This window comes from Vulpes lagopus, chromosome 2, assembly GCF_018345385.1.
Source record: "Vulpes lagopus strain Blue_001 chromosome 2, ASM1834538v1, whole genome shotgun sequence".
Classification (NCBI taxonomy): Eukaryota; Metazoa; Chordata; class Mammalia; order Carnivora; family Canidae; genus Vulpes; species Vulpes lagopus.
The window spans coordinates 137887410-137914241 of NC_054825.1; the positions used below are offsets into that span (position 1 = coordinate 137887410).

At 39.4% G+C, this 26832-nt stretch overlaps 1 protein-coding gene across 2 annotated transcripts in view; it reads left to right on the forward strand.

Annotated features, from left to right (window-relative positions):
• Positions 1 to 26832, forward strand: part of GNAQ (G protein subunit alpha q) — a 313102-nt gene that overhangs the window by 208219 nt on the left and 78051 nt on the right. For both annotated transcript variants that reach the window (XM_041744377.1, XM_041744379.1), the window contains exons 3-5: positions 6961 to 7115; positions 23122 to 23250; positions 25868 to 25997. In XM_041744377.1, the coding sequence (XP_041600311.1) occupies positions 6961 to 7115; positions 23122 to 23250; positions 25868 to 25997 (414 nt within the window). The remainder of the gene's footprint in view (positions 1 to 6960; positions 7116 to 23121; positions 23251 to 25867; positions 25998 to 26832) is intronic.

The window sequence follows — 26832 nt, forward strand, 5'->3', positions numbered from 1 at the left end:
CCCTGTGCAACACTGGGGTGAAGAGGGGACCTCAGCATTTATCAAAGGAGAATCAGCAGGCTCCTAGCTCTGAAGGACTCTACACACAGAATTCATAATCTTCGTCAGAGACTTCACAAGGCTGTATCATATTGTCATTTGTAATTCTGCAGAGCAGTGAGTTGAATCCTAAGCGTGGAGAGTCTCTTCTGTGGGAGTGAGTCACTTGTCACGTGAACCCAGCCTATAGTAGCTCAGTGTGACATTCCTGTACCTTGTCATTTACCCAGGGACAGTTGTAAAGAGATGGATGGACCACAACTGGCTCCCGGTGTCTAATGCACCATAATGAAGGTCAACTCTTGAGGTTGTGATAGAGCCAGAGAAGGCAAAGCGGCCTAAGACATGATAGTTCTCGCCCACATTCTTGGTGGGAAATTGTATGTTCAGAGGTGTTTGCCAATTCGAGGACTCAGAGATCCAATATCTAGTGTGACCTGCAGCATGTTATTTCGCATTTGAGCACATTAAGGTTTGCGTGACTTGGCCAACATCGCAGAAGCTAGTAGATGTGTGTGCACCATGGTTTATGTTCTCTGCACTATTTTTTTTTCCTTTTCTTTTGCTTTTTCAGTAACTGGTAGCTTTAGGCATCAGGCTCTATTCTACCTTTAAGTGTTTTATGTGTATCCTGTCCTTTAGCTCTTTCTACCCTCATTTGACAGATTGGGAACTAGAAGTTTAGAAATGTTAAATAGCTTGCCGAAGGGCCCCCTTAGTTCCTGCAGGGTAAAGGTAGGCTTATAACACAGAAGTCCCATCCCAGAGAGTACCTTATCTTACTCTGTATTTCTTTAGGACAGAAGAAAATAAAACAAAAAGCATGGGATTTTTTCCCCCTCTACAATTTATTTAGGAGTTTGCAGGGTTGTGTTGTTGTTGTTGTTTTTTTTGTTGTTGTTGTTGTTTTAGATTCAAATGTGAAAATGGAAATAAGCACCAAGGAAAAACAAGAATGAGACATTCTGGGCCTTGGTTCAGAATTAAAACAAGACTCTACCAGTGGTTTAGACTCTTAAGTCAGAGGTCCTCTGTGTGTGTCGGGCACCCTTTCAAACAGAGCAGCCCCTAATGAGCTGCTGAATGTTTGTTTCTGAGAACTTCCACAAACATGGAAGTCACCATTTGGTTTTTCTTCTCCTGGATTGTAGGAACCGGAATAGGTATGACATTCCAGCCGAAAGCCACCCCAAGCTGTTAATGAGTTTTTTAAAATCCTTCCAAAATGATTATAAGGTCTTTTTTTATTTCATCAAAAGGCTTGGCCTTTTGTGGGCAGGATGGACCCACCGTGGCAGAGACTCACTTCCTCCCCATTGCTGAAGTGACCATGGAAATATCAACACATCCAAGATTTACCTGAGTTGCATGACCGCTGAGTTGTGAAAACAAGACATTACCACATTGGCACCTCTTGTGGTTTCCGTGTGGTTTTTCCCTAGAATTCTGCCAGAGTTCCTATAGTAGCTACTTGGTCCTCACAGTGTTCCTATAAGGCTTGCCTCCAGCTTGCTAAGAATTCTGAAAGTGAGCATTCATCATTATGTATTTCCATGCAGTGTATTCAACTGTAACTTAAATAGAATTTTGCTTTACATTCTGTTTATTTGATTAACTCATAACTGTTTTGTTTTGCTATGTACACTGTTCAAGAGAAAAACAATAGGCAGCTATAATTGTTATTAATATTATTAGAAATGAATTCTTGGGCACCTGGGTGGCTCATTGGGTTAAGTGTCTGCCTTACAGTCCAGGTCATGATCACAGGGTCCTGGGATCAAGTCCCTCATTGGGCTCCCTTCCCAGTGGGGAGTCTGCTTGTCCCTTTCTCTTTGCTGCCCCTGCTTTTGCTCTCTTGCCATCTGTCTGTCTCTCTCTCTCTCTCTCTCTCTCTCATAAATAAATAAATAAATAAATAAATAAATAAATAAATAAAATCTTTTAAAAAAGAAGAAGAAATGTATTCTATCCTTTTCCTCAGGCTTTTTCATGAATAAGTACTTAATTTTGCATAATTACTTGTGATTTTCACTATTATTTACATTGGACATTTGGACAAAGAGGAAAAAACAGAATTCCTACTCTTACAAACAAAAGAATATTCTTCCCACATACAGAATACGTTTTATAAATTGAGAGGATTTACTTTCATTGGGGACATTTATAGAGGCAATTTAAAAACTCTAAGTGTATTTTGTAAAATGCTGTCATACTTTTAAATAACTTACGGAACTTCAGAGAACGTTCTTACATAAATGCAAATTACAGTTGATTATATTTGGATGCCATTTTCCAAAACAGCAAGGATAGAATTAAACAATGAAGCCTAAGAGGCAGTAAAAGTGACTTAGAAGTTCTGTCCTGGGTGAGAGCCAAAGGATGACCTATGTTTTCTGAAAGCAATATTCTTTCATAGACAGTGGAGGTTGACTTCTGAGTTAGAGTTCATAACTGAGACTGGTATGAGAGCTTCCCCTCTGGAAGTTAATTGGAATTAAGAGCCAGCATGAAACTTCCTCACTAGACTGGGTTTTTTCCTGCAGTTGACAGAAAATGCCATGTTTATTTTGTCCACCCAGCCTTGGTTCACCTATTCTTCCTGCCTAGAAGCTGCCAGCTAAATCTTTCTCCTTAACACCCTGTTTGATCGCCTGTCTGTTCTGAATTCTACTTGCTTAGTTGCCATGTAGCATTCCTGATGTTCAGATTTACAACGTTCTGCCTGTTTTGTCAGGCGCTGGTTGGAAATAGTGAGATGTTGTTTCAGTAAATGGTATGACATGCTTCTTGGTGCTCTGTGTATCGTAGATGCATTTATTTAGTGTTTACAATTATACTGCTTATGGCTAGATGAGTCCTTAAGTGATTGAGTCTAATTGCATCATCCTATGGACAAGGAAAAGGAAGTTATAAAAAAGTAATGTGCTTTCTCCTAAGTAAGGATCATAGCCAGTTAGTGTTATGGGGAAAGCCAGGATTGGAAGTTAGATGTCCTGGTTGCAAGATTAGAACAACTTCTACCCTTCCTTTCTTGTATCCTTCATGCAACAAATATTTATTGAGCCTCTCTCTCCCAAGTGGCAGGCACTCTGCTATGCCCTGAGCAGTGTTGAGCCTGTTTTGGAACTTGTACTGTGAATTAGGAGGAGGATACTAATGGGTATCCCACAAATAGATGTGAACCACCTACTCCAATAAGTGCTGCTAAGGATTGTTTAGTTATATGAGAGTTATAATGGGTGGAAGATTTCCTTGAGAAACTGACTTTGACTTGTGGGATGTGGCATTGTGTTTATATGTACTTTTGAGGTGCAGTTAAATTACGCAAATATTTGTTGGATGGGCCCCAAAACAAATTAGAGTCTGTAAGCTGCAGCCCCTTCCTCACTGCATAGTTTAGAAGGGAGATACATCAAGACATAACTATTAACATAAAGCAAAACCTAGAAGTTCCATTGTGCAAAGGTTGCAAAGATAACTTTTTTTAAAAATATTTTATTTATTCATGAAAGACACACAGAGAGAGGCAGAGACATAGGCAGAGGGAGAAGCAGGCTCCCAGTATGGAGCCCAATGCAACACTCAATCCTAGGACCCTTGGGACCACGCTCTGAGCCAAAGGTAGACGCTCTGCCACTGAGCCACCCAGGTGCTCCCCCAAAATAACTTTTTTTTTGAGGGGAAGAAAATCAGAAATAACTTCCTGTGAGAGGTAGCAGATGATAGAGCCCTTGAACAAAAGCTAAAGGAGGTACAGAAAGGAAGAGGGAAGGCATTCCAGGTGTAAGTAAAAGCAAGTAGAGATAGCCCAAGATAGGAAATTATAGGAGTTCTCTCTGGCAAAATAGAAAGTAGTCTCATTTTACAGCAGTAGGCTCTTGGTGGAAAATTACAACTCTACCCTGTTGAGAATGTTGTCTTTATTTAAATGCCCTTACAGTCAACTGAAATTAGGGATGGAAATGCAAATATTCGCTCTTGTTGCTACTCCTGGAGCCCATAATCCTGTGCTTTGTTTGGTTGGCATCTATATGAACTGTTCCCCCCATCCCCTGCAGGAACTATGTCTAGTTCTCTAATTGCTGTATTACCTAGCATGTCATTGGGGTCCAGTGGACATTTAATCATAATAGTGAAGCGTGTCTGGTATGTTGAAGGTGTTTTCTCTGGCAGAAGCCAACTTCTAGAAACAGACACGGAACTCCTTCCAAATGACATGATTGGCCCTGTGTAGTGAGTATCAAATGTATTGTAGAAATAGAATCTATACTAATCTGTGTTACCATGTGACTTTTACCCTATTCAGAATGAGGTCACAACCATTTCTTCTCATAGATTTTTCAATCATTTGTCTAAGTATTACTGTGGAAATACCTACTCATTAGCACATGTTAACCAGTAGACAGTTAACTGTATTCCAGGTTCTGTGCAGGACAGTGTTGTTGGTCATGTTTTTCAGAAAAGCAAATGGGAAAGAATCTTTTAGAGCATATGTTGCAAATGAAAAATGGCCCCTGGTCTAGCTTAAGCACAGATATGTTTTATTTATCTTCTGTAGGGTTTCCAAGTCTGAAGTTAGGGATGTTTCATAGAAAAACCTAGATTTTTTTGGCTTCCTTGAAAAATTGGAAGATCTAGCAACAATGGACCTACCTTGCCAATGGCAGCAACTGGTTGGAGCTAAGAAACATCTCTGTTCTTTAATTCAAGAACGTATTTGTCAATGTGCCACACTCCTCATTACTCCCTATTGCCTATACCCAGCCCATGTGAGTCATTTTTGTAGCTTTCTGGCCCTTAAGACATCTGCTTTGGAATGATTCTTGCCTCTGTGAGTCTCTTCTCTTTTAACTTCCCATAGCAATTCTTGGCTAGCAAACCAGTTAATTATGATCAGAACAACTAGCATCTGTGTGCTTTGTAGTTTTCATTGGTTCTCAAACTTTTGCATGCATCAAAATCTTAAAACAGATTGCTGAGCCTTATTTCCAGTTTCTGATACACAAGGTTTGAGGACCAAAGGATTTGTATTTTTGTCAAATACCCAAGTAATGCTGTTGGTACATGGACTATCTTTTGAGAATCACTGAGCTATAGTACTGTAACACCATACAAAGCAACACAAGACTGGTGGGGCAGCATGTTCCCCAACAGGAATAATATTTGGAAAGATTAAACAATTTACCCAGGGTCATAAGAAGTAGAGTCACATTCGAAACCTTGTCTTTAGAGTATATCCAGCAGGAAACCGTACTGTAGATCCCTCCTTCTGTACCCATCTGCTTCCCAAGATCCACAGAATCTGCTAGAGGGCCTTGTAATAAAGATGTAGCCATAGGGGCTCTAATTTAGGATTATGCCAAGGATGTGATCATTGCCCTATCTCAGGACACTTAAGTTAGAACTTTTAGTGAGCAAGGGCAGAAAGGCCAAGGTTGAAACTTGACATTAGGTAGCTATACCTGCAGAGATATAAGACATATCTCCTGGATAGGCTTATCTGGAATAGAGCTCAGGAACAGAATGCCAGGCTGGCAAGTTCACTGCTGGGATAACAAGACAGATTGCCTGGGTAGGGACTAGGTACAGAAAGCAACTTAGAGGGTATCCCTTTTCCAAGATTGGGGTCCAGAGCAGAGCTAGAATTTCTCAGTTACTAGATCCGTCAAGGTCAGAACAGAACTAGCAAGAAAGGTGATTTCTTCAGTCTCGTCATGTTGGGCTTCTTAAAACATTATTTAAGTCCAGATTAGTCTCATGATATGGGACCCTTCCCACTTGGTAGAGAAGGACGGGAAAGTTTGGGAACCAGACAGGGTATAACATGGATTAAAGGTATTTTAAAAATTTCTTAAAATTCCACCTGCTTAAAACTCTTTGAAATGAATAATAAGTTCATCATGCGTTCAGGATAGCCATCCACTAACCTAGTTTGAAAAATTTGTTTTTCTGCAATTAAGAGTATGCAAATATATTATCAGCTATTTACCTCCAATTTCCAAGGTAGTTATATTTATTTGCATATTTATGTGGATGTGTAAATTCACATAACGTATTACTGTAGTTATATTAATGTACTATGGGTAGTTACAGGTTATGGATATAATAGATTACATCCATGAAACCCATTCTGACTGGGATTTTAAGCCCAGTATAACCTGTTTAATTTGAAGGTTGACCATGTAATGTTTTGATTTTAATCTCATTGAAAAAAAAAATTAAATCTCCTTACCTCTTTCCTGCTAAATGTTGTATGATGAAAATAACAAAGTCTTTTTTTCCTCACTAAAAAAATCTAATGAAATCCTCATCTCATCATGTCGATAAGGCAAATATGAAATAAATGCTTTAGAAGTCAGGGTGTATTGGAGCAGAGGGGGAATGGTTACTGTGTTTCACATCATTCATATTAATTGTTCTTCTAGGGGTTTTATACCTTATCCTGAAAGGGAATGATTGAAACTAAACCCAGTTAGTTGAGGAGTCTGATTAAGTTTTTGCTAAGGTATAAACACTTAAGGGCTGGGTACATTATGTATTTGGTTATAATAAACTATAAACACAGAGGGAATAATTATTCCTGCCCTTTTTCCCTTTAATAACATTGTTTTAGGATTCTGATAAACACCAGAAATGATCATATGTGTAGCGTGACACCCTCACTCTTCTGATGGGAACTGCTCACCCTTCCCTGTCGTCAGCTTTGAGTAGCCTCAAGGTTTACTCTAGAGGGAAAGATTTGGGACTGGATTTTTTCTGAGGAAAAAAAAAATGAAGCATGACTTGTTGATAAACCAGTTTGAAAAAACATATAAAGGAAGACTTGAGTGTGCACAGTATCATCTGCAAACCAAAGGCAGTTTTCGATGACAGGAAGGAGAGAGATTACAACTGCTGTTTCTGTGTGTTTGTTTTTAACAGGCTCATGCACAATTAGTTCGAGAAGTCGATGTGGAGAAGGTGTCTGCTTTTGAGAATCCATATGTAGACGCAATAAAGAGTTTATGGAATGATCCTGGAATCCAGGAATGCTATGACAGACGACGAGAGTATCAGTTGTCTGACTCTACCAAATAGTGAGTATTCATCCAGGAGGCCCTTTGGATCTTTCTCTAGTTTCATGTGCTCTGCAGTGATAACTTCTGCATTCTTGTGCTTTGTGTACAATATGTGCCCCACACTCCAGCTAGAAAGTAGAGATGTTAAACTTGTGCCTGCCTCATCCATTTAGACTGTATTCTACAGGACTGGCATCCTGAGTCAGGGAGAGTTTCTTTTACTATGTTCTGTTCGAAAAATGAACTGAAGTCTCGAGGAATCAGATTTTACCAGCCCATCTCTTCCACCAAATTACAAACCAGCAGTTCTCAAGCCCATACACCATTGTGATGTGAAATCCTGTAATAGTAATTTTTCATACAAATTTCTAATCTTGTTGTCATGTGCTAGAAGACACCCACACACATTAAAACCTGCAAACAAATATGCTTGATTATGGCTTCTCACACATCAGACTTCCTAGTTTTTAGTTTCCAGACAGAGAACCTTGACTGCTTTCTGGGAGCCACTATTATGTTGATGGAGAGGTTTGCCTTTGCATGAAAATTGCACGAGTCTAATTTTGCATGCATTCTGAAATTATTCTGTGAGCTGTCAATCAAAATCATGTGTCCTGGGAGAGATTTGCATCCTAGAGAGATTTGTTAGTTCTCTAGATTAAATCTCGCCTAACAGAAAGAAAGTGAAGATCTGGCAATCATTAGATTAATGTAATCAATGCAGTCAGCAATCTAGATAATCAGGTGCCTGAAAAATGGACTTTTTGTAGTATTTAGCCAGATTTCTGTCTACATTAATTACATTGACCCAGCATTTGCCTCTTGTGTTGGTTCTGGGTGGACAGAAGAATGGGTGGAAAATAATCAGCAGCCTCAGGTCAGTTGGTGTGATGAAATGATCCACTGGATGAGAACAGGGCCATGGGGAAAATACAGAGCCCCATAGACTGATTGGCATCACTCCTAGTGCCTGGGAGATCCAAGAGCTATTCAGTACTGTTTTCTCAACATAGTAGTTCATGTTCTTACTCTAATTCTAGGCATTTGTGTAAGACAAGTTATGATTCCAATTATCCACAAAAATGTTGTCTGGTCAAAACAGCCGTTGTATTCCTATGGAACATTGGAATTCCATAATTCTGGAAGGTGACATCGAAGGCTCATGATCACCATGCCTATTGTATTTTAACTGGAATTAATCCCATGGTGTGCCTTTGGAACGTGCACTTTCCTCATTCCATACTTTTCTTTCCTTTTTTCACATCTCCGTGTGCTGTTCTTCCATTCTTTCTCTTCTGCTCTCTGCCTGCGGCCTTCACTCCTCCCTCTGGAGCCCCTACTGTCTAAGTTACTGTGAGTGCAGACATGAGAGATGCAGTCAGCTCTTGTCTCTTCCAAACCCTGCCCCCTCAACCTTTGACCAGCTGTCTTTCTCTTACTTCCTGCCCCCTCGGTCCTTATGTTTGCTTTGCCATTTCAGATTTCATCTATCTCCCCACAGTGCTGTTGTGTTTTATCCCTTGTTCTGTGTTCCTACTCAGTATGTCTCCTATCTGCTTGCTTCCCCCTCCACCCTCATCTGTCATTCTTTTGGGTTCTCCTGCTCCTCCTCTGCATTTCTCACTCTGTTACCGTGATGCCTCTCCTGGCCCTTACTAAGCAATAAATCCTTCATTACCAAGTTATATTTACTAATAAATCCTCCATTCTCTCATCATATCTGTGTCTGTCTCTCAGCTTCTTTCACATATCTGTCTCTCCCCCGTCCTCACCTGTTCCGTTCTTTACCTGTCACCTATAGCTTTCCTCCCTACAGAGGGGTCCTGCCACTGGGGCCTCAGAGCACCGATGTCTAATAATGACATGCTTACCAGGGTCAGGGTTCCCCCTTAGAAAATGATTTTGCCTCCTGCTCTGGGGATGGACCCTGTGAGAGACTCCTTGTTTGCACCGAGGACACCTATATGAGCTGCTCTGCTTGTATTCTTGAAATGAGACTCTCTCCACATCTGGTGACATTCCTCAGTTTAGATTTGTGGATTTCTAGGCAGGTGCCCATGAGTTACTACAAGAATAGCATGTGGCAACATCTACTTTAGGGAAAGAGCTCTTCAAGGCCATTTCTTTAGACCCCCATTAGCACTGATTCTGGGAAAGCTGCCATTTTAGAATTCTGTTGTATAGGCTGTGTCTACCATAGAAACATGCCTTTGGACACATTACTCTTTAAACTGTTTTACTTTGCCCTAATGGGGATATGGAGAGGTTGATTTTCTGAACTATATATATGTGGGTCTATATGTGTGCACATACCCCTGATTCTTTTTTAACCATATTTGTATGCAGAAGTAAGAAAGTAAATTACTACATATTCTTACATATCCACATTTCAGTATCCATCTCTTGAAAAAAAATATATTTCCCTACATAATAAATAATACCACATTACATCTAAAATTAATCATCAGTCCTTTTTATCATTATACTCAGTTCATATTCACACTTCCCAAATTCTTCCAAAATGTCCTTTAGAGTTGGTCGGTTTTAAGAATGCACATTTGCTTTGGTTTTTATGTCCCTTAGGCTCTTGTGATCTAGTAGAGTCCTGTTTGCATTTCACTGGTATGTTGAAGAAATTAACCTGATTGCTACCTTATATAGTATGAATTAATTTGCTCTTCTGTCTCCTGAATTTACTATAAACTGGAAATTACATTTAAAGACTCGATTAGATTCAAGTTAAATGTAAATAGAATGCATTTGGGGTAATGTTGTTTGCTCATTGTTGGTGAAGGTAAGGCTCACTGCAGTATTAGGGTGCTGACCCTCTCCATTATAAAGTTATATTTTTCCTTGTGCCACCAAAAGCAGTCTGCATGGTGTTACTTTGTCACTGGGTGATCTCTGATCCCCCATCAGCTCTTCACTTCATGGTTTTGCTTCCATTTAATAAGTCTTGTGTGATTTAATAATTCACTTAGGATTTACAAAATAGTTATTTTTCTACTTTTATCAGCCAGTCCACATTGGTATTCTTCTTGAAATAGAAGGTTTTTTCCTCAGCTGGTGCTATTTACTTACACTTTAATAAATTTTCTGCTAAAAGGCACGTGTTTCAGTCTTTTTGTTACAGTAACGTGTATGGACGAAATAGATGGTGACCATATAATTTATCATTTGGACCAAGACATTTTGAGAAGGAAGGGGTTGCCATTAATAATTAGGCTGAGAGGTGCCTGGCGCTTGGGTAGCTAGGCAGTTGGGTGTCTGCCTTTGACTCAGGTCATGATCCCAGGGTCCTGGGATCAAGCCCCATGTTGGGATCCCTGCTCAACAGGGAGCCTGCTTCTCCCTTTCCTCCCACTGCTCTTGCTCTCTCTCTCTCTCTTTGTCTTTCTGTCTCTCTGTCTCTCTGTCTCTCAAATAAGTAGATGGAATCTTTAAAAAAATAATAATTAGACTGCAATAAAAGGCATGAGTTGGGAATGTTGGCTAAGCAGGAGCATTTGGTCACCTTAGCTACTTGATACGTAGGGAGGCATTTTGTATTTTGTTTGGGTACCCCCCCCCCCTTTATTTTCTCTAGTAGACTACTTCAAGAGTTGTAGAACCAATATATTGCTACCAGTTATGTGAGGAGTTGTATGTAGAAGCCTGAGTTAGCTGGCCCCGTGTTTTTGGTCTCTTCCCAAGATATTGTAGCACTCTTTATAGACCACTGCCCTGTAGCCTGGCTGGCCCACCTTTAATCCCATTGAGTATCAGAGACACCTTATTCTTCCCCAGTTAGTCTAGGGCTCTTCTGCTTTTCCTTAGCTAGGAAATTCCTCCTAACACCTATCCCAGGATAGGACCTGTGGTATGTTGGATTCACCCACCTGATGCTCTGTTGCCTGTGTAGGTCTCCCATGTAGTCCCAGCAGATGCTCTGGGAACTGTAGGGAGAGCACCAGTGAGGAGGTGGGCCCCACATCCTAAGCACCACTGAGTCCTAGTACTGATTTCTTTTTCACAGAGTAACTGTAGAATACTCACAACTCAAAATAATTTCTTTCCTTATACTCAAGATAGTTGTTACCTCTTTTCTGACATTTTTGTGGGTGTCCCACTGGTGTATCTTTAGCATTTTATCTCCCTCCTTTATTTCCTGTAATCTTCTATATTGTTCTGTCTTTATAATTAAAATAAACGATACTTCATTGATATTCTAGACTTAATTGCTTGCATGATATTATCACCTTACAGAACTCTTTCCAAACTCAGGACCTACTTATGGTTCTTCAGTTGAAATTGTCATCTCTAGCAGTGTGAGAAGTGGGGCCTGCCATGCACCTCTGCCCAGAGCTTGCAGCGTGATAGCTGTTCTCTCCAGGACCCTGCTGATGCTGAGCGTCCATGACAGCCACTTGCCAGAAATGCTGAGAGTAGAAGCCAAGCATGGCTCTCATCTTCTTTTGCTTCTTCCTCCTCCTTCTCCTCCTCCTCCTCTTTTTCTTCTTCTTTTTGTTTTTAAGATTTTATTATTTGTTCATGAGGGACACCAAGAAAGAGGCAAAGATACAGGCAGAGGGAGAAGTAGGCTCCCTGTAGGGAGCCAGATGCGGGACTTGATCTCAGGGTCCCAGGATCACAACTTGAGCCAAAGGCAGACACTCAATCACTGAGCCACCCAGGTCCCTCTGAAATCAGATTTCTGTCTCTAGAACCCAAATTTTTAATCACTGTGAAATACAGCTTCGCAGAGGATGAGTAGGTAAGAGATAGCTAGATAGACAATTGACCATAGATAAATAGATGATAGACTAATAGATAAACATCTGTGACAGGAACGGTACAAATTATTCATTAATCTTTATAAATGTTGCCGTTGGGTACTTCCCTGTGTGTAAGGTCAAGAGGGAAAATTACATAGAATTACTGGAAAACAAACCCAGCAAGGTTTTAATTATCATCCAGAAAATTTTTCCTGTTTAACAACACATCAATTATTCATATATCATGGAAGATGTTCTCAATCACAGATAATTCAGAATTATTATTTCTTTATTTTAGCCTGTACCCTTTAGCCTATACTCTATCCATTCACTTTTTGCTGGAGTCAACCTAGAGCCAATAAGAAGGATATGACAAAATCATTTGAGCTTCCCTTTTTCTACTTGCATTAGCTAACTTACTGATCATAATAAACAATCAGATGGCTCAAAGGACAGGCAACACAGAGATAGGAGGTGGGGAAAGTCCAGGCAATGGATAAGCAGTTTGGGATAAGTTTGCAATTGGCTTTAGTTTGATATATTCTTCCTATTTTATTTATTGAAAGAATAAAAAACACTCTTAAGATGCTGGAAAATTTTATAAATTCCTTTATTGGCTTTTTTGTTATTGATTAAAAAAAAGCCTGAGGGCTCTGAATATCTTTAGATAAAGTACACAATAAACAGATGGCTGTAGGTTTACTTTTTTTCTGGGGTCCACCACCTGCTTTAATATGCTGAAACATCAGGTCAAATGAGTTCACTGCCTACAGTACCAAAAGCTCCCTGACAGTAACCAGAGAACACAAATCTCAATCACATTGGCATATAGTAAGAAAAGTCCTCACATTGCAGGGTTTTGGCAGAGACTGCTCTATCTGTGTTCACCTTAAGAGACCAAATAATCCCTAATCTCACTTTCCTGAAATTCCCTCCAAGGAGTTCAGCAGATCAGACACCTTCTGGAAATCTCCATATGTTCCATAGCCTATAAATCCAATACATATGCAAGTTGGCTTTTGGGCATAAGTCAACATTGCAGTTTAATTTTAACCTTGTGCTTAAATTTTTAATTTAATATACAAATGCAGAAGGAATTTGAATGTTGAATTTGAAGTACAAAAGGAATTTCAGAGGTGGATTTAGCATATCCACCTGATCTGGGGCCAAATTCTTCTTGAAGAGATACTGTGCTAAAAGTACCCTACTGATGAGCCAAATATTGGAACTCTAGGGTGTTTCCTCTGACTCTTGCAGCCATCCTGACTTTACTTTTTATCTGATGATAAAAAGGGAATATAAGCCTACTGCAGACTTCTGGAGGCAGACAAGACCATTGTCTTGTCAAGAGAACATTGAGTCAGGGTCTAGTCTTTTATGAAATTCCCTCTGCCCCTCATCACCTCTCAGTCTTTCACTGTAAACCTTACTTGCCTCTTGTGTGCTAGCTATAATCTCTTAAATTCTCTTTTAAATTGTGAAATCCTGTAGTCTATTACAGCAGACTGTCTTTATATGAGAAACCATTATCCTATGCAGTCAAGTGAAAACCTGGCACCCCGAAATTTACCTGAAATGGAATGAACAAAGAGATTTTATATTCTACATGGTTAAATTACTAAAAATGCTGTCTTTAGCTTGGAAGAGGGCATCGATCTTGAGTTATATTTGTCTTTTTAAGGAGCGACAATAAAGTGTCATTTTTTTCACTTGAGTGACATATTTACCTCTATTTTTGTTCTGTTTTGTTATCTAATGAGCCGTATCTCCTAATAACCTTTTGCAAGAATAAAACAAACAAAACAAACAAAAAACCCTGTATTTGTCTTCCACAGTGAACTCTGATGATTCTAAGATGCGGGTCTTTATTATTCCTTTTTCAGAACACTTGGCGCTTTAGAGATGCTAAGATAAGACTTAGATATGCTCTAACACTCTAACCTTCATTACTGAGATGTAGTAGGGAAAGGGCACCTGTCTACCATTCATTCACTCTGCCCGAAGAGTATAGTGGTTATGGGTGACAGGCTTCACATTGTCAGTGTGCTGCCTTCTCACATTTTGGCAGAGCATCTGTGACTTCTGTAGTTTGATCCACCCAGGATGGCATTGTCCCCATTTGAGACCAGAGGTGGTGTTATTACAGAACAGGGATTGGCAGTCCCTCAGACCAATCAGCCTGCTGCCTGTTTTTATAAATAAAGTCTTACTGGAACACAGCCATGCTCATTTGTTTATGTATTGTCCATAGCTGGTTTCATGCCCAGTGGCAGAGTTGAACAGTTGTAACAGAAAACGAATGCCCCACAAAGCCTAGAATATTTACTGTCTGATCCCCCCAACCCCCCAACAAAAGGGCAAATTGCTCATGTAGAAGAAATGTTGAAAGGCAACTGGTATTCTGCTTCTACTTCCACTTAGATACCTTAGAACCCCACTACTTTGAGTTCCCCAAAGCTAAATTTTAGAGTACTCTGAGGATGGATGGCCCATATTCCTTCAGCAGTATTCTATAAGCATTGCTTTGCACAACAAAACTTGATAGGGAGCAAGCGTCAGAGAACTCTCATATTCCACCCCCCCCCCCCCCCGCATTCCCCTCTAAATGCCATGCAAATGATGTCTAGTACTAAAAGTACTAAAGGTGGTATAGACGACCAGAAGTGTTCATTGAGTTGATTTGGCTTTAAGAGCAAGGATTGTGTCTTACATATAGTCTTACCTTTTGTACCATCGTAGTGCTTGATACAGCTGGTAAGGGAGGAGTGTGATAGGGTTGAACCATCAGTGGAACCAAGAGTAGGGTTGACAGGATTTTGTAAGGTGCCTAGTAGAACATGTACCTGACCAGAAGACAACTCAACCTCCAGTCACAAGTCAGCCCAGGAACCTTGCTATCCACATATAACCCTTAAAGTCACTTGGGTTCCTTTATTTTGATTCCCTGTCTGCCAGTCAGTCTTTTGACTCTGATTGGCTGACCCTTATGGGGTTTTTTTTCGTTATCACTATGGCATCTTGATTTAATGATTTGAATTTTGATCTATAATTGATTCAAGTAGTGTAACATATGACCAGGTCCTCAGACCTGATCATCCATGTCAGAATGAAGGGGCTGATCATACAGAACCCATGCCCAAGTTAAGGGGGCATGACATTGAGATGCCTGCTTGAATCAGAAGCCTTTTTTTTTTTTTTTCTCACTGCTGACTCTTGGCTACAATCACTGAAGCCTCTCTGATGACCCGCATCATGTCTGCATTATAGCATATTTGTTTACAGCACTCTCATTTCCATTGCCAGAGTACAAGCTCCTGGAGGACAGGACTCACATTTTTTTCTCTTATTTTATGGTTCCCACTCAGTGTATGCACAGTGCCTAGCTCTCAGTGTAGACTTTCCGAGAACATAATTGCATGAATGAATAATAAGAAAGTAAGTACGTTCTGTGTCTTTCCTAATTTCTTCCCATCTTCTCTCTTCCTTTCTGCCTATTCAAATCCCATTTCATCTGTGCAGTGTCACTCATCCCCCACTCCTCCTCCACACTATTCTCTAGTGACTACAGTTCATAATCATCTCTCTTTTCTTATTGCATTCATAGTTAGCAGCTCACAATTTGGCACTTAATTATTTCTTAATTGATTCATCTGTGTTATCTTTGTTTCCCAGGTAGCCTGATATCCCTCAAGGCAAAGAATATATATATATTAAGTATTTTGTGCCAGCTCCCTGTGCTAGCCCCCCTCCCTCCAACACACACAGTGCTTTAGCTTTAATATGTAACAGATTTTCAGTAAATCTGTTTATATTAACCGTATTAAGCACTGCTATTGCGTTTCAGGACAGGCAAGCAAGGATAAAAGGAGTTTTCTGGTGTTTCTTGATAGTTTTTCAAAGTATAAAAATTGTATCAAAATTAGTTGGCAGCTTTGGAAGTTATCATATAAAAGACAAACTAACAAAGCACAGAGCCAAACCAGCATATTGAAAAGGGCCTCTTCCTTTTTCTCTCTCTCTTACTTCCTCTCTCTCTCTTCCCTCATTTTGCTTTTGTTTTTAATTATAAAGTCAATTTATTTGTTTGAGCAACAGACTTGAGAATCTATCTCTGTCACCCAACCCTGGCCCTGGCCCTCATGTCTCTCTGATAGACACACAGTTGCCCAGTCCCCATTAGACACTGATGGTCTCTTTATGTGAAACATCCAGATCAACTATTAATATGTAAGATCCCTAAAAAGCTGAAACTGTTTAACGCAGAAATAGAATCTTTCTAAAGATACTTAATTTACTTTTACAAATCTGCTTTTCTGGGTTGATTTAGTTCTTAGGCAAAGGATCATTGGAAAGCAGGATTTCTTAGGCTTCTCTTTTGTTCTCCCTTGAGTCGGTCTCACAAAACCATGAGTGCATCACCTCCTTTCTACCACTGGGTGATCTCATTTTAAATCTGGAATTTTGTGTTAAAAACAAATAACTTCTTAGGACCCAAATCCCTGTAATACCTGCTGGGTTTCCTTGAACTCTGATCATGGTTGTGCCAGGTGTTAAAAAAACGAAGGAGGAACGTTAGTTGGCTCTCCACCACATGAGTTCTTTCAGGAGATGGGAGTGTTTGTGTAATGAGTAATCCTCTGCTGCTAACCAGCCTAACCAGATTACCAACCAGGCTCATTTCAGCAGCAGGATCTGCCAGATAAGGGAGGGACTTGGATGGCTCTTGGCACCAAAACCTGTACTTGACTCTCCCCTCAGAATGGCAGTTTTGCAGGCCTATTTCTTCCCTTGTTTTTTTTGTTTTTTTTTAATGTTCACTTTGACAATTTCTTTTCCTTTTTGCCTTTGAATCCTTGCGGTCACATGGTACAAGAATCATGGGTTTCTGGTTTCTCCTTAGCTTCCACTGCTTTTGACAGTGCCAAATAAGATCTCACGACATGATCTAGCTTTCAACTCCCCCAAGACTGTTCCTCTTACAATGAGGTCTTCTTAGGATTTTTAATGAAGTTGACCTAGTTTTTCTAACCTTCTTTTCAATAATTAAAAATGTGAAATTCTACCCAGAGTCATTTTCTGTGCCAGAACTTCATTTTTAATATCTGACTTGAGCTGCAAATCTGTTATAAATACAACCTCTCAATAGAAGGCCCTTCCACAGGGATTGAAGTATGCCAGCACATACCTGCAACGCCACCCCATAGCATGCTACATTAAACACTCGAAGGTGCTATTCATTTATCTTACTATGTTTGGTTGGATTTATACCAAACATCAGAGATTCCTTTTTTCACTTACCACCCACAGGTACTTTCCCCCTTTTGGTGTAATTGCTGAGGGTTGTATGCCTATAACTTGCTACATTTTTTTTTTAACCACAGCTGTAATGTGATATAGTTTACCTGCTGAGTCATCTCTAAATTTTATTCATGTTTCTTTCATTAAAAAAAAAAAAAACACTGTATTTCTAATTTCTGTGCTATTCTTGGTTTAGATTTCCACTTACCCTTCCAGTCATAGATGATGGGGATTTTTTTTCTCTTTAATTTTTTTTAAAGATTTATTTATTTATTTGAGAGAGAGAGGGAGCAGGAGAAGAGGAAGAGGGAGAAAGAAACAAGCAGACTGCCCACTTAGCAGGGAGCCTGAGCAGGACCCCAAGATCATGACCTGAGCAGAAACTAAGAGTTGGCTGGCTTAACCATCTGAGCTACCCAGGCACCCCTTCTTCTCTTTAATTTTAAAAAGATACTTCAAACAAAAATTAGTTCCCATTACATATCAGATTTGAGCGTAAATCAAATTGGAAGGTGAACTCAAAACTGTTATTGGCAAACTAATGGCAAAACAGAGGAACAATTGGAATTTTTTTGGTGAGGGGAGAGCAAGGAATGGGAGAAGTAGCGGCAGAAGAAGAGAGCAAATCTTAAGCAGGCTCCAGACCCAGCTTTGAACCCACTGCTGGGCTCAATCTCACCATCCTGATGATCATGACCTGAGCTGAAATCAAGAGTTGGTCACGTAACTGACTAAGCCACCCAGGTGCCCCCAATTGGAATTAAAAAAAAAATTCAAGAGAGAAAAATGACATAATTTATTTGATTGGGGCTTTTATTTTAGTGACATTTAAGCTTCCCTCATATATTTTTTAACCATTTAAAGTAATTATATCCCATTTTTTAATTTCTTGTTTTTCTATAGCCAGAGGTGACCCAGAATTTAAATATATAAGGAGTTTAGCAGTTACAAGATGTAATTATAAACTAATGAGCACGACTTCCTTAATCAGATCACTCATACTGCAGAAGGATGTTTTGTGGATAATTTTCAAGAATTAGAGACAGTTCAAACAAGTTCCCAGAAAATGACTTTACCCTCTCTCTTCCTCATATAACTCTTTTCTTGCCATACGTTGGTAAACTCCTTGCAGGCAGGGATCAGATGCTGGAGATCTCAGACATAGCCTTAGCACCTTCTAGAATGTCATGGTCAAAATGTATCTGTGAATTCTAGATGGCCCTGCATTTTTCTCATGGTAGGAAAGAAATGAAATATTACTACATGAGTTTTCTTGTCGCCTTGCCTTTCACTGAAAACCATCAGAAACCTGTTTCTTCCATTAAAGAGAAGATGCAGAATTGTCCATCAGGAAGGTACCACTCCCTCCATTTGCCTGGGGTTAGAGCGAATTCCAGGGCCTGAAAGCTGGGTATTGACAAGCATGAAACGGATACACAAATTATTTCATTCTGCAACCAGGACCCGAAGAAGAGCAGGAAGTACATCTACTAAATGAAGTTAAATGATGCCTTTCCTTTCTGTGTTGTCTCTATATTCGTCAGAGGCATTTAAATTCAGAATTCAGTTCTTACATAATGCAGGCCGGTGATGTCCCAGTGAGGTAATTACAGAAAGGCAGGTAGCTAACAACCCCCTTACTCCTGTGTTTTCTCCTAAAAGGTATAACCTGCCGTTCTAACCACTACCGCATTTTCCATAAAGTTGTTTTAATTTGGGTCACGTGTTGAGCACCTGCTGTGTTCTGGGACCTCAGCTAAGTGTCAGTGACCAGACACGAACAGCGAGCCACTTGTTACACATACATTGCCTTGGAAATGTACCTTGTGCCTGTCACCATAGCAACACCCTGAGAATGACCTCAGCAGCCACTCAGAATCATTCCTACAAAACAAATTATAGCTATAATTAACTCTCTGAATTTACTCTGCAATATAAATTTGTTCAGATCCCGGTGTTTCTTTGTAAAAGGTTAAATGAATGGAATAATCCACCACGGACCACCCCCAACCCCATCCCCATATTCCACCCAGGTTTCTCCTCAGAAGATGAGATGCTTCAATGGAAAACACAGTTCAGCTCAGAGACTCTTCTATTACCTTTTCTCAGAATGTGACAAGAATCAACGCATGAGGATGTGCTGGTCCTACCGCTCCATAACCACATTTCTAAAGGAGCAGAGTGACTTCCCCCCGAAGCAAATGTGAAATGCAGAATGTGTTGTGAGCACAAAACAAAGGGGGGACACGTAGGTGGGTAGGTGGCGCTGATGCAGGGAGAGTGCTAGCCACCCCCCAGCAATGAAGAATGCAGGTCTTGGCCGCAGACACCTTTCACCTGCCTCACATATTGTCTTCAATCCTGGTGTAGCTACTGAGACATTCAGACCTTCCCCTGGGACACAGGCACTTATGTCTTCTATTTCATTGAGTGGTTTGTTGTGGTGTTTTGTTTTGTTTTGTCTTTCTTGCCTTGTTTGGAGGTGTTTTGGGTTTGGGTTCTAGATGATGTGCAGTATAACTAGCAGACCTCAATACTGTTTCCTTCAGCTTTTTTCTCTTGTTAAGCTCAATTAATATAACTTCAAGACTCTAAATTAAAGTGAGCCTTTCTCTCCACCACCCAACTGAGACAAAGCAAAAAGAATGTCAAGCAAGAACTATAGTTCAAGGATACCTGGGTGACTTAGTGGCCTTCGGCTTGGGGGGTGATCCCGGGTCCTGGAATTGAGTCCCACATTGTGTTCCCCACAGGGAGCCTGCTTCTCCCTTTGCCTATGTCTCTGCCTCTCTGTGTCTCTCTCATTAATAAATAAAATCTTTAAAAAAAAAAAGAACTGTAGTTCATTTGATCAGAAGTGCATGGAACATCTGTAATAGTCATTTCCTTGCTATGAAATTTGTCATTACCCGGGCAGTGGACAGATCAGAGCAGAGCATGACAAGTAAGTGGTCAGTGTAAGTTTGTTATGAAGCCGTTGTTACTTTCTGTGAACCATACTGACATGGAAAAAGAGTGAAAGAAAGATGAAGAAGGAAGAATATATTTGCAAGTATGAACGCTGTAGATATTCAGCTAGTATTTCAGTAGTGCCCTTGGCTGGTGGACAGATACCATGGGTAATATTTTTAGAGAAGTCAGTAAGCCACAGTAAGTGGCTTTTTGGTCACAGAATCAGTCCCATAGGGTACAGTGTTTTAATTTCACACTTTGTGTGATGATTCTTGAAGTTCTCAATGCAAATACACATTCGTATTTGAAAGTGGAGTGGCGGGATCCCTGGGTGGCACAGCGGTTTAGCGCCTGCCTTTGGCCCAGGGTGCGATCCCGGAGACCCGGGATCGAATCCCACGTCGGGCTCCCGGTGCATGGAGCCTGCTTCTCCCTCTGCCTGTGTCTCTGCCTCTCTCTCTCGCTGTGTGACTATCATAAATAAACAAAAATTAAAAAAAAAAGAAAGTGGAGTGGCAATGAGTAGTCTGTTTCGTTTACCTTTGGCAAACAGAAAGCCATGATTTTTCTTTAGCACAGGAACACGGCAGCACCTGGTGTACAAGAATTAGCTGCCCTCTCTTTGGCCTCTGTGAATTGTATTAAGTGAGTAGAAATGGTTTATTGGGCACCATATTTCTGAGCCAGCTTGTCAGTGTAAGTTAGAACTTCTCTGATTCCTCTGAATTGATTTTTATATATAGTAGTTAAGTAAGTGGTGGTCCCATGGGTTTCAAAATGTACATTCAAGTTTTTCAAATCAAGGAGTTGATAAATCAAAACTTGATGTCTACAGAGTAGCCATTTGATTTCACACTTAGAGTGTAATGAGCTGATTTCTCTTTAGAGAGATACAAAGCAACTCCCAGGACTTGGGCTCTTTAACCACATCAGATACCTCCAAGACCATGCCAAGGTACTGACTAAAATTTTGGATCCAACCTACTTTTCCTCCTGCCTCCCACACCAGTGTTTTCCCAGCCTCTTTGTCTTCATCCTCTAGCCATTTTTATAATAATTAAAGATATCAGGCTGGTTCCTATCAGTCAGTAGAGTGCTGATTGCCAGCTAGAGAATCATTGATGTGTTTAGGATGAGGCCAGTAGAATACTAATTAATTCACTACTTTGCATTAGGAATTTGCGAGATGATCCTTTTCTTGTCTCAAAGAATTGATATACCTCCAAAAAGGCAATAATTTTATGTCTTTGTGAAAGTCACTTAGCTCTGCTATTTTATAGCATGAATCTTCTCTAACAATAATGCACTATTTCTTGTCAGCACCCAGTTTCAAATTTTCAAATTTCATAATATAATTAATGTGGAGACACCTCTAGTAACAATGGTATTTAATAATGCTAAGACTAAATACCAGCATAGGAAATCCATCTATCCATCCAACCAATATTCCTTAAATATTGTCTGCCAGACACTCTTTTAGATACTGAGGCAATTCTAAGGCTGGGTAAGACAGAACCCTTCTCCTAAGTGCACAAATACACGTCAACTGAGTAATTGTGCACTTGCTGAATTACCACTTGCTCTGCACCAGGCATGTTCTGTTATGTGCCTCAGAACTCACTGTCTTATTTGTAGGCATAAAGGTGTTGACATTCTAATACCTTCCATTTCTATTAATGGGACCACCTTTAAGTCTTATTCACATGTTAGTTACTTTGCGTATACGCTTTGTAGTTGTATGTTTTGAAACTATCTGTGCCCCATCCTCTACAGGGCCAAGGGGAGCGTAGCAGGTCTTTGAAGTCATTAGGATGCTATGCAGAAACTCCTTTTCTCCTGTTTGTTAATTATTATCAAATCACATCATTCTCAGAGTTGCAAAATATTTTTTGCAATTTGAGAGAATGAAAAGTAACTGGAATATAATGTTTTTGAAATAACAAAATGACTCTGTTGAAGAACATATTTGTGGTTGCCAGGGGTTAGGCTTAGGCGAGGCAGTACACAGGACACATCTTTTGTGGTAGCAGAACAATTCTGTATCCTGATTGTGGTGGGAATTGCATGAATCTCTACATGTGATAAAATTTCCCAGAACTATACACCCCTAAAAAGTTTGTATATGTGTGTGTCTGTGAGAACTAGTGAAATCTAAATAGATTGTCGTTAATAGTATTGGATCAATGTCAATTTCCTGGTTTTGATAATACGTGCATTGTCAGTACATAGGTCTTAGTATTGGGGGAAGCTGGGAGCAGGGTACAGGGGAATTCTCTGTAATATTTGTGCTACTTCTTGTAAGTCTAAAATCATTTCAAAATGAAAAGCATTTTTTAGTAGAATAGGAAAGTATCATATAAGCTGATAAATTTATATAGTTTGGGTGTGGTGACTCTAAACACTGGAAATATCCGACTCTAGACATTGTTAATTCAGTATCCAGAAATCTCAAATGTAGTGGCTTCCCATTAATCACAAATGACTTCGCTTTGGACAGAATTTAGGACATGGTAGCTGCTGCCCTCTCTTAGGGGAATAAGGAAATACATTCTAGAAGAAGGCTCTGATACTCTGCAAAAAGGAAAAACAAAAAAAGTATTCTGACCTTATGTGTAACTTTGTTATCTGTTTATTTATACAAATATACAAATAAAATTTATATAAGTAATTCAAAAACCATTTGCTTTAAACTCCTGCTTTACCCATCAGACCTGCTAAACAAGCAGAAAGTAGAAGACTCATTTCTTTTCTCCCCACCCCCTACTTTTTGTATGGGTTCTAAATGATAGAGAAGAAACAAGAAAGCTTATGAACCAGATAACCCATAGATGGGTTACCTTGCTGTGGCCAGTGGAAGGTTGGCTTTGTCTTTCAACTTTCTAGGTTTCTCTATTCTTTTCTGATGTTTTCCTTCCTCTTCTCCACCTCTCTTTTACAATTTATTTTTGCCCTTCCATTTCCATAGGCCAGATTTGGCATGATGGTGTCCTAACCTTCTTATTGTGTCTTCCCTCCTCTAGCTATCTTAATGACTTGGACCGCGTTGCTGACCCCGCCTACCTGCCTACGCAACAAGATGTGCTTAGAGTTCGAGTCCCCACCACAGGGATCATCGAATACCCCTTTGACTTACAAAGTGTCATTTTCAGGTAGTAACTGAGTACATGAAACTCACCTCCCAGCTCCTGTGCCTTGCATAGTGCATTTGGGAAACCCTATAAATACTGAAATCATGTGTAGACTTTAAAATAATATCACCTTTGGACCAATATTATCATTAGATACACAAATGAAATAATATGCTCCAGAAAGAGGAAGCAGAGGAAGGATGTATGGGCAGGTTTCTCACTGCAAATTCAATCACCAAGAAATCAATGAAATCTTAAGTTTGCTAGTGGTTGAACAAAATCAGTCACTTAAACATTGGTTCTGAAGATTATTCTTTGAGAACTGGTTCTGACTATTTTTTGAGTCATGTTTTAATTGTGAAGTCAATGCATATATTTTTTAGATTTGTCTAAGATATGTGAATGACTTTGTGACTCTACTAATAATAGAAACTATATATTGTCTGGAGCTTTCATGTTGTTTCCACCAAGTCTGCTGGTACCAATGGAGAATCCTTCAGTAGCAATAAAAATATGGGATGTTTTATATTCCTGAAATAACTTGCTTGAGATTTTTCAAAATACATAATTTTGAAAATCGATTGATGGGCCTACTCTAAATTTATATAGGAAAAAAAAATGAAAAGCTTTGCTGCTATTCTCTCTGAGTAATACTTCAGCAGAAGCATTCTAATTTTTTTTTTCAGAAGAAAAAAATAAGTACTACTAATGTGTTTTCATTTAATATCTTATTATACCATCAGTTACACTTTTAGTTAGAATATGCACCACATTGTGTTTTGAGAAGTGAAGCCATTTGAATATCTTGGAGCATAGAGAGTTGAGTTCTTTGGGGAACCTATACCATTGAGGACAACTACATTTACTATAAGAACATGAATTAGGAGTTATGTGACTCCCACTGGGTAACTCTGCTACAGTGCCTCAGATGAGCCGGCTCTCCATCATTCCCTGACAAAGCACTATGGGTTTTATTCTAATCAGTCTCTGCCCCTGTAGTCAAGTCTGGCTGCCATATGCCACTCTTATAGACATACCTGTAAAGCAAGTGACATTTTAGAAATATTTCTGAACCTCATTTTCCCCCATCTCTAAAATGGTTGTATTCAATAATCACCGGGGTTCCTTGTAGCTCCAGCATGCTGGATGACTTAAGCTTTGATTGAGCTCATAGCATTTAGAGATCTTCAATTTGGAACACCCAAATTTCCTACCTCATATGACTGCACTACAGAGTATTTTCAGAAGACACAGAGCATTTCACAGAGATTTTCATCTCTTCATTGTTTTATAATCAATAGTGAATTCTGAAACAAGGTTATTCTTATATCTTGTTTTTACTACATTTTGTTCACTAGCTGTAAAGAACTTTTTTTTTTTTTGCCACTACAGTAGAAGTATTGACTAAGGATAATAATTTCTCGCCATCATCAAAAAGCATCTTATGGGCTCAATGTGACAGGGTTTTATAGAATGAGGATTTCATATAAATGAGTAGTGTTCACTTGGCATGAGGGAAGAGCTAGAATTTAATATTTCTGAAGACTTAAAAATTCTAGTTTGATGTCCATAGCTCATAGGTCTCCCTGAATCCATTATTTTGCCCCTTAAATATCTCTTCTGTGCCTTCGAGAACTTTTAGAAGTAGCCACTAGATGATTTCTTGGTTTACACTTAATGTGTCAAAGCAGGAAAAGACCAGACATAACTTCAGTTTTCAACAAATGCTCAGACTTTTGTACCTAAAAATTTCATTCTCTGGAATTGTTTTATCCTGCAAACACTGTGCATGTTTTAGTCAAGATGTGGATTGAACAATTTGAGGAAACTTGGCTTGGGTGCCATGTATTGCTTGATGTTTTCATATAAACATTAAACTCCAATTAATTGATGTCAGTGTTAGTTCCTAACAAGTAACTCAGCACATCATTGATAGGTTAAAAAAAAAATCCTTGAAAGAGTTCAAATAATGGCTTTTGCAGCATCTTAATGTCTTATCTGCTTCACTTCAAGCAGGTTAGCAAGTTTATTTGTGCATAAGGCCAATGGTACTCCACATAACTGGACCTGTCCCAAATTATTGCCAGTATTGGAAGGAGAAAACAAGTCAAAATACTCTGTGGATAAAGTATCAGTGGAGTTGTATTTGCATTTTGTTGAAGCATTGCATGCCATGTTGAAACACATAGCATCTTGAATCTCTTAAATGTATGTGAAGTCTTTTCTAGCATCCTTGAGAAACACACAAGGATTTTCGTTCTCATTTTATAGAAAAAGAAACTGAAGTCAGTACTTGCCATTAGAGCTTAGCATGAATAAAACAGAGTTGATTTCTGACTCTTCTGCTCATGATTAAGTGAAACATCATTTTGCTTGACTTGGTACAGGATTTTTTACAGAGGTATTATTTTCATACAAATCAAATAGTTTTCTTATAACCACCATCATTTATTATCCAGAATGTCTTGACTTGGATTGTTAGGTAACAGAAAATTAGTAGATGTTTAGTAAGTCTTAATTGAGTTGACTTGATCATTCTCTTTAGAGAATGTTTTTTCTAAGTATGTAAATAAAGCTGTGTTTATATTGACCTTTTTTTCTTTATATGCTATTAATATGAATATTGTTAACCTTGCAGAATGGTCGATGTAGGGGGCCAGAGGTCAGAGAGAAGAAAATGGATACACTGCTTTGAAAATGTCACCTCTATCATGTTTCTAGTAGCGCTTAGTGAATATGATCAAGTTCTCGTGGAGTCGGACAATGAGGTGAGTGCTCTTCGGACAGGCAATAGATTATCATTTCAATATCTGATACAAATCAATAAGGTGATGTAGAGCATGGAACATGGGGTAAACTGATCACACTGCTTTTTGACGACTGAGTTGGATTGTTTTTTTTAATAATAAAAATAACCCTGTGGTAGCACATGGTATAATCAGAACCGTAGATTCTTTTGACAGATGTATGAGCCGGTCCGTGTGTTTGGGTCTAATTTGACCCTGTGTTCTACTCCTCACGCTGCGTAGACGCTCTGAAAATGAAAATCACATAGAAATCCCTAGGCTAACCCTCACGTCATTTTCTAGCCCTCTTCCTACAGGACGGAGCTGGGAGTGTTGGAGTGAATCAGCCTGTTTTGTTTTGTTTTCATTTTGTTTAAATCATTGTTTGTGTACTCATTGGGTGGGTCCCAAAGAATACTCAAAACCTCTCTTGGCAAATGTGAGTGACTTTGCAGCTGGGCTCTAGATCAGTTCATTATGGAGCCAAGAAGTGTCTTGGTGACATGGCTGTTCTGCTTTTACCAAATTCTATAGGCTGTGGCATAATTTTGTCTCTACTAAACAGTGAGTGATTGGAAGAAATATGTTTGATGTGCCTGTGTGGAGAACCGGTTTGGTATTGTCATCTTCTCCCCATTACATGAAAACCTAACAGGTATAAATATGGATTTTGATGATGATAAAGTCTTGATGATGAGTCAGAGTTGACTATGGAAGATAATACAGGGGCATAGAAAACTCGCTTTGAGCTGGAGTTCAGCACACATCTGTTGGGGAAATGGAAAAGATGCCTGATGACCTGTTAGAGGCAGAAATT